Source organism: Sus scrofa, chromosome 2 (assembly GCF_054392235.1).
Source record: "Sus scrofa isolate SSC_HxYL_T2T_F1_AM1 chromosome 2, Sscrofa_HxYL_maternal_Yorkshire_Landrace_v2.0, whole genome shotgun sequence".
Taxonomy (NCBI): Eukaryota; Metazoa; Chordata; class Mammalia; order Artiodactyla; family Suidae; genus Sus; species Sus scrofa.
In genome coordinates this window covers 127452904-127467403 of record NC_139384.1, presented here as the reverse complement: position 1 = coordinate 127467403, position 14500 = coordinate 127452904, and the positions used below count along the sequence as shown (strand labels likewise).

The following is a 14500-nucleotide window of genomic DNA, read 5'->3' as shown; positions in this document are numbered from 1 at the left end:
TGACCCCTAGCCTGGGAACTTCCATATGATGTGGGCGCAGCCCTAAAAAGCAAACAAAGGCAAAAAAAGCAAAAAAAAAAAAAAAAAGAGAGAGAGGGAGAAACAACTTCGGTGTCCATCATTTGGGAAGTTTTTGTTTGTTTATTTGTTAGTTTTTGGTCTTTTTGCCTTTTCTAGGGCCATTCCTGCAGCATATGGAGGCTCCCAGGCTAGGGGTCTATCAGAGCTGTAGCCACCAGCCTACGCCAGAGCCACAGCAACACGGGATCCAAGCCGAGTCTGAGACCTACACCACAGCTCAGGGCAACACCAGATCCTTAACCCACTGAGCAAGGGCAGGGATCAAACCTGCAACCTCATGGTTCCTAGTCGGATTCGTTAACCACTGCGCCACGACGGGAACTCCAGGGGAGTTATTTAATAAATTATTAAATCAGTAATATGCAGCTGTTGCAAATAATAAGGTAATGGGAATAATGGAAAAAATTGTCCAAGGTACTTCTTTCCCTCCTAACTGCTTGACTGCCTCAACATTTAAAACTAGAATGGGAGTTCCCCTCGTGGCACAGTGGTTAACGAATCCAACTAGGAACCAAGAGGTTGCGGGTTCGCTCCCTGCCCTTGCTCAGTGGGTTAACCATCCCGGCGTTGCTGTGAGCTGTGTGTGGTGTAGGTTGCAGACGTGGTTCAGATCCCGCGTTGCTGTGGCTCTGGTGTAGGCCAGTGGCTGCAGCTCTGATTCGACCCCTAGCCTGGGAACCTCCATATGCCGTGGGAGCGGCCCAAGAAATAGCAAAAAGACAAAAATAAATAAATAAATAAAATAAAATAAATAAAACTAGAATGGCCAGCTATTAAACCTGGAAGTGGATCCCAGGAAGACCTAAGTCCATGAGAAAAAAAATATGGGAGTTCATTTGCAAGGAGAAAGGATAGATAAAACTTCCAAATAAAATAAGAAGAAAGTGAAAGTTTTTTTAAAAATAATTATCAGGATTTCCATCCCACAGCCCAGGTAAATCCTGTGAAATCAGATTGTTATGATCATTATACAACTACAGATGTGATAAATTCGTTTGAGTAGTAAAAAAAATGGAAAAAAAATAAACCTAGGCAGAAAAAAAAATAATTATCAGAAACCAGAAGCCAACTTTATATTAGAGAAAATAGAGAAATAATAAGATTATTGTTATTTCAGTCATTAATATGGTTTGCGTTTGCTGTTATCACTGTTATTTAATTTCGCAGTTTCCACTAATTCAACTAGAAAAAAAATAATTTGTATAAATGCTGCACAGTTTCTAAGTAGAAGGAAAGAGACCAAACACTTGTCATTTGTAATTATATAGTTGTTTTCCTAGAAAAGCCCTAGAGAATGAGCCAAAAAAATTTCAGCTAATGAGAGAATTGAGTAAGATGTCTGGAGCTAAAGTGCATTACAAAAAGTAGTAGCTTTTTTCCAGTAGCTACCAATTAAATATGGAACTGGGGTAGGAGGACCTGTTCACAGTAACAGGAAGCTTTAAAATACCTGAAACAGACCCACATGAAGGAAGATGTAAAATTGCTAAAGGACACAAAGTGTGACCTTAAAAATAAGCCTAGGTGAGAAGACTAATATTCTAAAAATGCCTTTCTTTAAAAAATTGACGTTAAGTATAATACAATTCCAGTCATAATGTTAAAAAATTTTTTTGGAAACTGCAGAAATTTTTCTAAGGTTTGTAAAATAATTTCCAAAAATAAGAGTTCCCATTGTGGCTTAGCGGTAACACACCCGACTGGTATCCATGAGGACTCGGGTTCAATCCCTGGCCTTGCTCAGTGGGTTAAGGAGCCAGCGGTTGCCATGAGCTGCGGTGTAGATTGCAGACATGGCCTGGATCTGGCATTGCTGTGACTGTGGTGTAGGCTGGCAGCTGCAGCTCCGATTGGACCCCTAGCCTGGGAACTTTCATATGCCACGGGGGCAGCCCTAAAAAGACCAAAAAAAAAAAAAAAAAAAAAAAAAAATTCAAAAATATTTAAGAAAGGAGTTCCTACTCTGGTGTAGCAGGTTAAGGATCTGACGTTGTCTCTCTGGTATCATGGGTTTGATTCTTGGCCTGGTTCAGCGGATTAAGGATCTGGCATTGCTGCAGCTGTGGCATTGGTAGCTTGGATCCAGTCCCTGGCCCGGGAACTTCCATGTGCTGCGAGTACAGCCAAAAAAAATTTTTTTAAAGAAAGAAATTATAGTTAGTGGGGATTTACCTTAACATTTCTTAAAATTTATTGTAAAGGTATTACAGTAATCATAGTATGATGGCATAGGAATAGACTTACACAATTAGAGCAGAATAGAGAGTAGGAAAAGATCAGAGAAAATGTGGAATCTTTTAATGATAAAGGTTACATTATAAATTTGGGGTGAAATGGTGAATAACTCAACAGATACATATTTATAACTAGGGACCTGATGGAAAAAAAATTAAATTTGATCCCTACCTTACGTCTTGTACAAGTACAATTATAGGTGGATTAAATACCTAAATGTGAAAAATAAACATAAAATTAAGAAAATATAGAACAAGAGAGAACTCAAGTAAGAATGGAAACTCAAAAGCAATACAGTGGGGAAAACAGGATTTATTTCATAAAATTTTAAAACAGTCATCCTGGAGTTCCCGTCGTGGCTCAGCAGTTAGTGAGCCTGACTAGCATCTATAAGAATGCAGGTTTGATCCCTAGCCTTGCTCAGTGGGTTAAGGATCCAGCGTTGCCATGAGATGTGATGTAGATTGCAGACATGGCCTGGATCTGGCATTGCTGTGACTGTGGTGTAGGCTGGCAGCTGCAGCTCCGATTGGACCCCTAGCCTGGGAACCTCCATATGCCAAAGGTGCAGCCCTAGAAAGACAAAAAGACCAAAAATAAATAAATAAATAAAAAGTCATCCTACGGAAGATAAGCTAAGAGAAGATGTTTGTAACACCTAAAGGGGAAAGGTTAATTTCCCTATAATATAAGATCCTTACAAACAAATGAGACAACTCTTTTTTTTTTTTTGTCTTTTGTTGTTGTTGTTGCTATTTCTTGGGCCGCTCCCGCGGCATATGGAGGTTCCCAGGCTAGGGGCTGAATCGGAGCTGTAGCCACCAGCCTACACCAGAGCCACAGCAACGCGGGATCCGAGCCACGTCTGCAACCTACACCACAGCTCACGGCAACGCCAGATCATTAACCCACTGAGCAAGGGCAGGGACCGAACCCGCAACCTCATGGTTCCTAGTTGGATTCGTTAACCACTGCGCCACGACGGGAACTCCACAACTCTTTTTTAAATGGGCAGAAAGTGTAATCATTCAAACAGCTAGTAAAACACATGCAAATGAAAGGTAAACAATATAGGGAAAGTCAAAACAAAATCTGTTCTTGCCCATGCCCGAGTGAGTCTCTGGCTATCTCTATTAACAGTGTTTTGGTTATTTGTTTTTTTTTCTCCTTTATTTGTTCATCATATACTTGGGCATCTAGGATGGTGGTTCTTACTTTCTTCTGTGTATATGAGCAAAGGTTGGGAAAGTGTACATCACGTTGTTCATAGAGCTTGTTTTGGGGGGCTGGGATTGGTAGGGTATAGGTAGCTTACACCACTGTCATTACTGTTATTTTTTTGATTATGTGGATGATAGGGTTCAATGTAGTTTATCTGTTTCCTGGTTGCCAGATACTTAGTTTATAATTTTTCACTGTTAAAACACCTCTGATGAATATACTTACTTCTATCGTGTAAATGTGTAAAACATTTTCTCCAGGTCAAGAGTCTGCCATCTTTTCCTTTAAGGATTATATAGTAAATGTTTCAGACTTTGTGGGCCATATAGTCTCTGTCACATCTCCTCAACTCTGCCTTTGTAGCAAGAAAGCAACCACAGAAGACAATATGTAAACAAATGGGCATGGCTGTATGTCATTAAAAACTGAATTCATAAAAACAGATGGCTTGCAGGCCCTGGTTTGCTGACTTCTGGTCTAGGGTATATACCTAAAAGCATAATTGCTAGTTATAAGGTATGAGTGTTTTGAATAGTGTTTGCCAAATTGCACTCAAAATGATTTTATCTGTTTACATTTCTCCTACTAGTATGTGAGAATTCCTTTTTCATTTGAATTTTTTTTTTTTTTTAGCAATTGTGAGTCAGATTTTATAATTAACAATCAATGGGCAAATGAAACATTATCTTGTCATTTAGTTTCTCCTTCCATGAATACTACTAAAGTTGAATATCTTTTCACATTTATTAGACTTGCACATTTTCTTTTTGTTATTTTTTATCCTTTGCCCATTCTCTGTTATGTTAAATGTCTTACATATTTTGAGAGATTTTTGTTTGTTTATTTTTGTTTTTGTTTTTTTGGCCACACCCATGGCATGTGGAAGTTCCCTGACCAGGAATCGAACCTATGCCACAGCAATGACCCAAGCTGCTGTAGTGGCAATGCCAGATCCTTAACCCACTGCATTGTAAGAGAACTCCTTCAGAGATGTTGTAGTATCCTCTTGATACCAATCTGATAAAGGTGATATATGCCCCAATCCCTCCTCAGAAAATCTGTTGCCTACTTTAACTTCATGATAATAAAAATTAGTTTTTGTTATAAAACCAAATTAATTATATCACCATATTTGAGCTTTCTGTGACCTGTTTATACATCTTTCCCTATCCTTAAATATACTCTCATAATTTTCTAATAGTTCTAATGTTTTATTTTACAATTTAGATCTTTAATTTATCTCAAATTTGCTATTATACATGTTTTAGGGGAAGGGACCTAATTTTATATATACATACCCACACATACATATGAGTTTTAATATCTGTGTATATATAATTATTTAACATATATGCAATATGTCTTACTGAATAAAATTATATAACATAATTAATTGTATACATGTATATACACACAAATAGATGCATACTTATGTTGTTAAGTAAATTTCCCATTATCATTTATTGGATACTCCACTGTTTCCCCATGAATTAGTGATGCTGTCTCTGGCATATAATAAGTTTGTATTTGCTGGATATTGGTGGACTCTATTCCATTAGTCTATTTTAGCTTATCTTTTCTTACACTGATGTCACATTTGTTTTATTTACTGCAGTTTTATTAATCTTGGTACCTAGTAGGGTGAGTCCTTATTTTTGTTTGTAAAAATGTGTTTATATCCTATTCCCTTACTCTTTTATTTGCAATGTAGTGCCATGGAGAAGAATATTTGATATATTTTGGTTTTTTTATCCTCTGAATATTAAAAATTTTGATTTAGGTCCTTATTGGTAATGAGAAACTAGTTATAGAGAGAGAGAGAAACAATAAAATATTACAAAGCCACTGATTATCCATAGTTTTATTGTTTCTATAATAAAGGAAATATTTACTGTCTGATGTAGAAGTGCTCACTCATCTATGCAGTATCTTTTTTTTGTCTTTTTAGGGCCACACTGGCGGCATATGGAGGTTCCTGGGCTGGGGTCAAATTGGAGCTGCAGCAGCCAGCCCACGCCACAGCCACAGCAACGCCAGATCTAAGCCACATCTGTGACCTACACCACAGCTCACAGCAATGCTGGATCCTTAACTCACTGAGCAAGGCCAGGGATTGAACCTGTGTCCTTGTGAATACTAGTCAGATTCGTTTCTGCTGAGCCACAGTGGGAACTCCTGCAATATTTTTAGAAAGCTACCAAAAAGTACAGACATTCATTCTTCAGCATGCTTTCATGATGTAAATTGCACTTGATAATATTTTTTTCTTTTTTTTTTTTTGGACTTGATAATATTTCTTAATTAGAGAATATTATTTACCTTAAGTTCACTATTTTCAGAATCATGATAGAGAATCAGCATGGTTATAGTGTTTCAAGGGAAGGAAAGAAGGGAGGAAGGATTCTTTTTTGATGAGCACAATTTTTTGAACTTTTCTGTCTTTTGTTTATCCTCACACTGGAAAATAGCAACAATAACCATTTTTATTATGGCCCTAAAATGATGAAGACTTTGTATTTAAGTAAAACTAAAGATCAGTGGGTAAGTTTTGTAACTATATATACTTAGAGCTGTTTGTTACAGTACCATTATCATTTACCTTTTGGAGTATACATGCTCCATTTTTTATTAGTGGGCACATAATCATTAAAAGTTTAGAAATGGCTCCATCTATCATCTGACACTCTTTTCCCCATTGAAACACTTATTCTTATAATACGGTTTTTATACCAATATTAGGATGTCAACTATAGAATTATTGCAGAAGATGATACAACTCTGATTGTATTTGTTTTTAAAACCCATATATTTAAAAAAACACTTACCTACATTTTTTCAATTCTATGTTGTTTGACCTGGAGTTCCTGCTTTTTGTTCACTTGATGTGCTCAGGATATGAGGAAGGCAGAAGCTCTTAACATCATTGTGATCTTACTCTTGGGAGTGAAAATAATGTTTAGCTGCAGTAGGTATTTGGGAAAGCTAAATCTCAAAGGTACTACTGACTTGTAATAGGAATAACTTTGAAGAAAATTATTCTTACTATTTAAACCCTGGTGTTTATTAAAACAAATCAGATGTTCTTTCCATTTACAGGTATACGATGCTTTATATAAATCCATTATACCATGCAGGCATCTGGATTAATATAAAGGATTAAATTTAGATGTAATTTTATCCTTATTGAAATAGTTTTTGAAAATAGCTATTTTATTTTATTTTATTTTATTTTTTGGTTTTTTAGGACTGCATCCACAGCACATGGAAGGAAGTTCGCGGGCTAGGGGTTGAATTGGAGCTATAGCTGCCAGCCTACACCACAGCCACGCGGGGTCCAAACCATGTCTACAACCTACCCCAGAGCTCACAGCAACACTGGATCCTTAACCCACTGAGTGAGGCCAGGGATCAAACCCAGATCCTCATGGATACTAGTCGGGTTCGTTAACCACTGAGCCCTGATGCGAACTCCAAGAATAGCTTTTAAATACCAGTTTCACAGTACATACATCATACAATGTGATATTTGACCTATGTTTTTACAGTTTTCCTAAAGAGATCTAGAGATCTATTGTGTTGTTAGATATATTAAAAAACTGAACTAAACCCTAATATGTCCTCAGTGTGAGACCTACCTATGCATAAGTAATTCTTAGATAACAATGGTTTGGTGTAACTCTAAATTGTTAAATAGTAACCACAGTATGGTTATTTAAGTGGTTTTTAATAAAAATAGATCTAACTTGGTACTTATTTTATTTTAGCGAAGAATAACCAGAATTCAACAAATAGAGAAGGACATACTTCGTATACGACAGCTTTTACAGTCCCAAGCAACAGAAGCAGAGGTTGGTAAAGTGTCTTTTTTGTTTGCAAGTATAAATATAGGTACTTATTCTAAGAAGAGACAATATGTATAATTAATGTGGCATCATCAAAGTAGATGTTCCTTAAGAGAATTGAGACACTTGATAAGTTTTTTCATTAGATTAAATAGAGTTCAGGGAGTTCCCGTCGTGGCGCAGTGGTTAACGAATCCGACTAGGAACCATGAGGTTGCGGGTTCGGTCCCTGCCCTTGCTCAGTGGGTTAACGATCCGGCGTTGCCGTGAGCTGTGGTGTAGGTTGCAGACGCGGCTCGGATCCCGCGTTGCTGTGGCTCTGGCGTAGGCCGGTGGCTACAGCTCCGATTCAATCCCTAGCCTGGGAACCTCCATGTGCCATGGGAGCGGCCCAAGAAATAGCAACTACAAAAAAAAAAAAACAACAACAAAAAGACCAAAAAAAAAAAAAAAAAAATATATATATATATATATATATATATATATATATAGATTAAATAGAGTTCAAGAACCTCTACTACCTTGGTTTCTTCATAGCTTTTAAGCAACCGAAATTCATAGAGCTGTAAATACAGTTACCTTACTTTGGCTATCTATTTACATAGAATCAAAAAATTAATTTGGCTGTTATCAGTTAATAAGTAAGCTTTCTCCTTGTGTGTGTAATGCACAGTAAAAATTGATCATACGTACTTATGCATATTCCACAGACCCCATTAAAATGACAGTAAAAGGATAAAATGAAAAAATAAAAATACCAGGGGAGGTGACATCCATAAAATTTGGAGAGCTGGAAAGCAGATAAACAAATGCACTCTTCTAGCAAATGGTAGAGAGTTAACCCCTAAGTCAGCAGTAGGAAGTCACAAAGAGTCCTAGAAGTTTCCAGAATAAATATATATACATATATTATATATTGCTTTTAACCACTTTTTAAATTCTCACAACTAGAATATATAATATATATATTATTCCTGGGTCACTTTGCTGTGCAGCAGAAATTGACAGAACATTGTAAATCAACTATAATAAAAAATTTTTAAGGGAATTAAAAGCAAGAGGATGATTAAACATTTATTAAGATGCTGGTGGAACCTCCATAACCTCTCTTCAACTCTGCATGGCTGAATGACTGCTACTTTCCAGTCTCAGCAAAAGACAAGAGATTTATTCTGGAAAGGAAAAAGCAAAGGTCTTTAGATAGGGGTAATCCTAGTAAAATTGAAGTTGAGCACAGGTACCACACTGAAAACTGAAATAGTACAAAAATTTATTTATTGAATGCTGAAACTCTCACTGGCATCCAAGTTTCTAATACAGGCAAGTTTCTAGAAGCAACTTCTATAAGAAATGTGACTAAACCAGGGAAAAGACCTAAAGGTACTGACCCTGGAGGATTCCGCAGTAAAATAACCCAGCTCAGGCACCTTACCATATGGTTATAATTGACAAACCTCATCCTTCAGGCATAGAACTCCGTAAGTAGTCCATTCCTAAATATGGCTGGACAGCTAAAGACCACCAGAAAGTTTCTAATAAGATTTAATGGGAGTAGAGACCATGCAAGAAGAAAACTTTTTAAAAAATCAAACATTAATATTCTCAAGATAAGAAATAGTGCATCCTCGGAGTTCCTGTCATGGCTCAGTGGTTAACGAATCCGACTGGAAACCATGAGGTTGCAGGTTCGATCCCTGGCCTCTCTCAGTGGGTTAAGGATCCAGCTTTGCCGTGAGCTGTGGTATAGTTTTGCAGACGCAGCTTGGATCCTGCGTTGCTGTGGCTCTGGCATAGGCCGGCGGCTATAGCTCTGATTCGACCCCTAGCCTGGGAACCTCCATATGCCACGGGAGTTGCCCAAGAAATGGCAAAAAAGACAAAAAAAAAAAAAAAAAAAAAAAAAAAAAAAAAAAAAAGAGAGAGAGAGGGAGAGAGACAGCATCCATAAATAAGAAAATTATAGTATACAACAAGGAATATTCAGAGAATGTGAAGAGTTCTTGGAAATTAAAATTGAAATAGCAGAAATGAAAAACTCAATAGAAAGGGTAGAGAATCAGTTTCTCAGAAAATAGAACAAAAGTATAATGCAATGGAAAATAGAATAGATAAGAAAATCAGAGTATCACTCTGAGTTTAATATCCAATAAAAAGGGATTCCAGAAAGGGGAAACTAGAGGAAGAAAATCATAAAAATAATTTAAAAATTGCCCAGAACTGAAGAGCACAGTCTTCCAAATAAAATGGTCTCTCTAGCCAACAACACAGATGAAAATCCTACACTAGGCACATCATGATGAAATTTCATTTCCCTGGGAATACAGAGAAAACCTTGAAACCTCATAGAGGAGAGGAAAACAAATTTCACACAAAGAAACAGGAATACAAATGTCTTTAGATATATAAACAGTAACACTAGAATCTGGCAAGTAGAGTGGCAATTTCTTAGAACTTCTAGAAGAAGATTATTTTCAGCTATATTCCAAAACCGGTTCTCTGACACCACAGCTGTCCCACAATTCAGTTCATTTCTGACATTTCTTAGGCTTAGCATAGACCCCATATTTAAGAATAATCATTCATAAGACTGCCCTCAAATCAGGTACCAGCTGCAAGTTTCAGGTATCTTCACACCCTCTGCACTCTGCCCAGCTTGTTTTAAGTCCACCCCAAGTAGACATACTACACACAGCTCTGACCTTACTCAGAAGGAACATAGAACTTACAGGTTAAGGTCTTGTCCTTGACAAGACTGCTCCCACTTCAGATGCCATGCCACCCATCTTCTGCCCAGCTGGTTGGAAATTTAGGCCATCATACCCTTAGGTGTGGTAATTCATTGACTCAGAATCCAATATCTACTACACTAACAATTACAGTTTATAAGGATGCAGGTCAAGAACAGCCAAATGGGACATATAATGCAGGATCTGGGTAAGGTTAAGGGTGGAAGATACAGAGTTTCCATGATCACTCCTCATGGCATCTGGTTATATCACTCTCCTAAAACATCATTGTGTTCACCACGCAGGGCGCTCCATTGAGCTTCAGTGTCCAGAGTTTTTATTAGGGTTTCATTATGTAGGCATGTATTGAATAAGTGGCTACATGACCGAACTCAATTTCCAGTGCCCTCCCATCCCTGGACGTCAGTCTGACCCAAAATTCAACCCTTTAGTCATGTAACATCTAATGTTAAAAGTACAGTTTTTGAAAGTATAGAGTCCTTTTTAAGAATGTTTTCATCTATGCCTGGCTGTTTGTTTGGGGTTTTTTTTTTTTGCAGGGGGTGGGGGGTTGTCTTTTAGGGCCACACCCACAGCATATGGAGGTTCCCAGGTTAGGGGTCCAGTCAGAACTGTAGCTGCCAGCTTACACCAGAGCCACAGCAATGCGGGATCTGAGCCTCGTCTGCAACCTACACCACAGCTCACGGCAACACTGGATCGTTAACCCACTGAGTAAGGCCAGGGATCAAACCTGCGTCCTCATGGATGCTAGTCATGTTCGCTAACTGCTGAGCCATGATGGGAACTCCATTGTCTGGCTTTTTAGGAACTTTGGCTTCAGTACATCTGAATTCGAAATATACAGAAACATGTATTTTCTAAGTAGACAACTTAAGTACAGTGTAATAGTCTTAGTCCTAAAAGCAGTTTAATCTGGCTGTCTTAAACCAACATAAACATGAGGAATAAGAGTCCTTTTTGCAATATTGACTCTTAAGAACTGTTGTCATTAGTTTTTATTCCTCCCAACTTTCTTATATTCTGAGTATTATTATTTGGCTGCATCTAATAGATTTTTCTTTTCCTATTTCTAAATCTATATTCACATTTACTTTTTCTGGTTGATTGAATCCTTTGTTGTGTATGACATAGCCCTCCTTATTCCATTTCATGCTCTTCACCTTGAATTTTATTTGGTTTGCTATTAGTGTTACTACACTGGCCTTCTTTTTGTTATCATGTGCCCAGTATAACATACTCCCTGTCTATATATTTCCACATCTTACCAACTTTCTGGCCTCTGGAAATTCCTTTTAAAAAGTGTCATTTGTTAATAGCAATCCTCATTTTCCAGCACAGTTCTAAGTTTGTTGAAGGCTGGGGGCTTGTTTGTGTTTTTTGTATTCATTCAAAATTTTATTTTATTTATGTCATTGGATTCGGAGCCAAATGTGACCTAATCTATTTTTCCTTTTGTTATGAAAATGGGCATATCATTCATAGCCTAAAATGAGTACGTTTTTTCAGCAATCGTAAGCTAAAAGGAGGTGCCATATTATATGTAAGAAAGAAACAAAACTCCTTTTTTAGAACTTTTGCCATTTACCGTTTCCTTATTCATTTTGTCATTCTTCTAATATAGATCAGACGGAGAAGCTAGAAAAATGGAGAAAACTGGGGATTGAATACTCATAAATTAGTTGATGTGCAGTGTAGACAAGAAAAGAGAAGGTGTCTGCCAAATAATTTCTCCATCATGAAGCATCTTATACCAGTGTTTTTGCTTTACCTGCTAACAACTCTGGTTTAGGGTCTAGATACTGGGCATCATTCAAATGATGTAATTATTGCACATGATTCACATTTCACAAGTTCCAAAAGGATATGTAAGGCAGCCAGTGCTACTGCTTTGTTATGTGTCCTTTCATACGTTTTGTACTGACAAACACATACATATTTGGGGATCTTAAAGTGTCAGAAGCTGTGAGTAAAGTTATGGCATGGTTTAAAAATCTCTAGAAGAGTTCCCATTGTGGCTCAGTGATAAACCCAACTAGTATCCCTGAGGATGCAGGTTCGATCCCTGGCTTCTCTCAGTGGGTTAAGGATCCGGCGTTGCCATGAGCTGTGGTGTAGGTCACAGACACGGCTCGGATCCCGTGTTGCTGTGACCATGGTGTAAGCCGGTGACTATAGCTCCAATTTGACCCCTAGCCTAGGAATTTCATGTGCCACAGATGCAGTCCTAAAAAGACAAAAAAGTTAAAAAGGCTTTGTATTTTTAAAATAAATAAATATCTCTAGAGAATTATCAGTAAGAAATATTTATTAAAATCCTATGCAAAATAACTTTCATATGCCATGGGTACAGCCCTAAAAAGACTAAAATATAAAATAAAATAAAATAGCTTTGTATTTTAAAAATAAATAAAAATCTCTAGAGGATAGTCAGTAAGAAATATTTATTAAAATCCCATGCAAAATACTCTTACAGCTAATTCAGTACGGAGACAGCCCAACTTAAAAATGAACAAAATGGGAGTTCCCATCATGGCACAGCAGAAACAAATCCGACTCGGAACCATGAGGTTATGGGTTCGATCCCTGGCCTGGCTCAGTGGATTAAGGATCCGGTGTTGCCGTGAGCTGTGGTATAGGTCTCAGACGCGGCTCATATCTGGTATTGCTGTGACTGTGGTGTAGGCTGGCAGCAACAGCTCTGATTAGACCCCTAGCATAAGCATTGGCAAGGCTATGGATAAGTAGCAGTTGTCATATGTTGCTGATGTGAATGTAAAATGGTTCAGCCACTTGGAAAAGTTTAGCAGTTACCATGAAAGAAGATAATACAAGAAAAGGAATGTATATATATGCGTATATATGTATGACTGGGTCACTTGGCTGTACAGCGGAAATTGGCACAACATTGTAAATCAACTAGAATTTTTTAAAATCCAAAAAAATAAAAATAAAAAATAAAATTTGACTTTAAAAAATCAAAATACATGCAACTTTTCCCATTGATATACTAGTATTTAAGTTATGTAGGGGCAAGAGCGCCATCTGAGAATCACACTAAAATTTAACAAAAATCAGTACTTTTTTTTTTTTAAATCATCTTTTTATTCTACTCTTGACACTATGATTCTTTGCTCCCACAGCATATGGAGGTTCCCAGGCTAGGGGTCAAATCGGAGCTGTAGCCGCCGGCCTATGCCACAGCCACAGCCACAGCAACACAAGATCCGAGCCGCATTTGCAACCTACACTACAGCTCATGGCAACGCCGGATCGTTAACCCACTGAGCAAGGCCAGGGGTCGAACCCACAACCTCATGGTTCCTAGTCGGATTCATTAACCACTGAGCCACGACAGGAACTCCCCTCTTCACACTGTGATTCTTTGATGTCCTAGAACAGTAGAACAAGCCCTGCCTCCTCCCACCCCAGGTCCTTTGCATATGGTCTTCTGTTTACCTAAAACCTTCATCCTGTGCCCCTATCCCATCTCCTAAAACTTTTATCATATTTTAGATCTCAGTTCAAACAGCACTTCCTAAGAGAGCTCTTCCCCACACTCCCACACCATCTGACATCCCTCTGTTACATGTCCTTATAGCAGCACTCTGTACACTTTCTTCAGAGTACTTATCAAAATTTTAACTTTACTGTTATTTCTTTCATTATTTGATAGTATTCCTGACTAGACTGAAGCTTAAAGAGTGGTTTTGCCAGCACTGCATTCCCCAGAACCTAGTACAAGTAACTAAAATAGCAGGTGCTCAGTAATTACTTTTTTATGTTGATATTGTCCACTATGTCAAATCTTTGTGCTTTTAGTCGTTTTTGATTCATTTTGTCACTAGATTGGTTTTATATTCTCTACTTTTGTTGATGTTGACTTTTTAGTGTGATTTTCTGATGGTTCTATTTTTTCTCCTATTTCTAAATTATTGGGACTATTTCTCTTTTGCCTATGTATAACTTATATTAGTTTATTGGTGGAAACATTGCATGTAAATTATTTCTAAGTTACATTTTAAATAGCATAGGAAAGCTTGATGTTTAAAGAAATTCCAGTGGAAGTTATTTTATAATATAGTTTTCCTCTACTATGTCAAATTTTAAATTAAAATTTTTATTTTTGAGTATCATTTTCCTAAAGAAAGCACATATGTAATTATTTCTATAAAAGATAATGGAAATTTTATTTCTTTTGTTCTGTGGTGAATTTTCAGAGTGACTGCTTTGTATTGGATATAATCTGTCTTGAAGTGACTGCTTTTACTGGATATAATCTGTCACTTTCATTTTACATAGCAGATGGTGGTTACGTTAGAAAAGGTTTTTGATTTTAGTCATATCAGAATCTAAGAGCTTCTCTGTTGGTTT

At 37.3% G+C, this 14500-nt stretch overlaps 1 protein-coding gene across 48 annotated transcripts in view; it reads left to right on the top strand.

The window, feature by feature from the left end:
- APC (APC regulator of WNT signaling pathway) overlaps positions 1-14500 on the top strand; it is a 324590-nt gene that overhangs the window by 274088 nt on the left and 36002 nt on the right. For all 48 annotated transcript variants that reach the window (XM_085009317.1, XM_085009297.1, XM_085009312.1 and 45 more), the window contains 1 exon segment: positions 7302-7385. In XM_085009317.1, the coding sequence (XP_084865443.1) occupies positions 7302-7385 (84 nt within the window).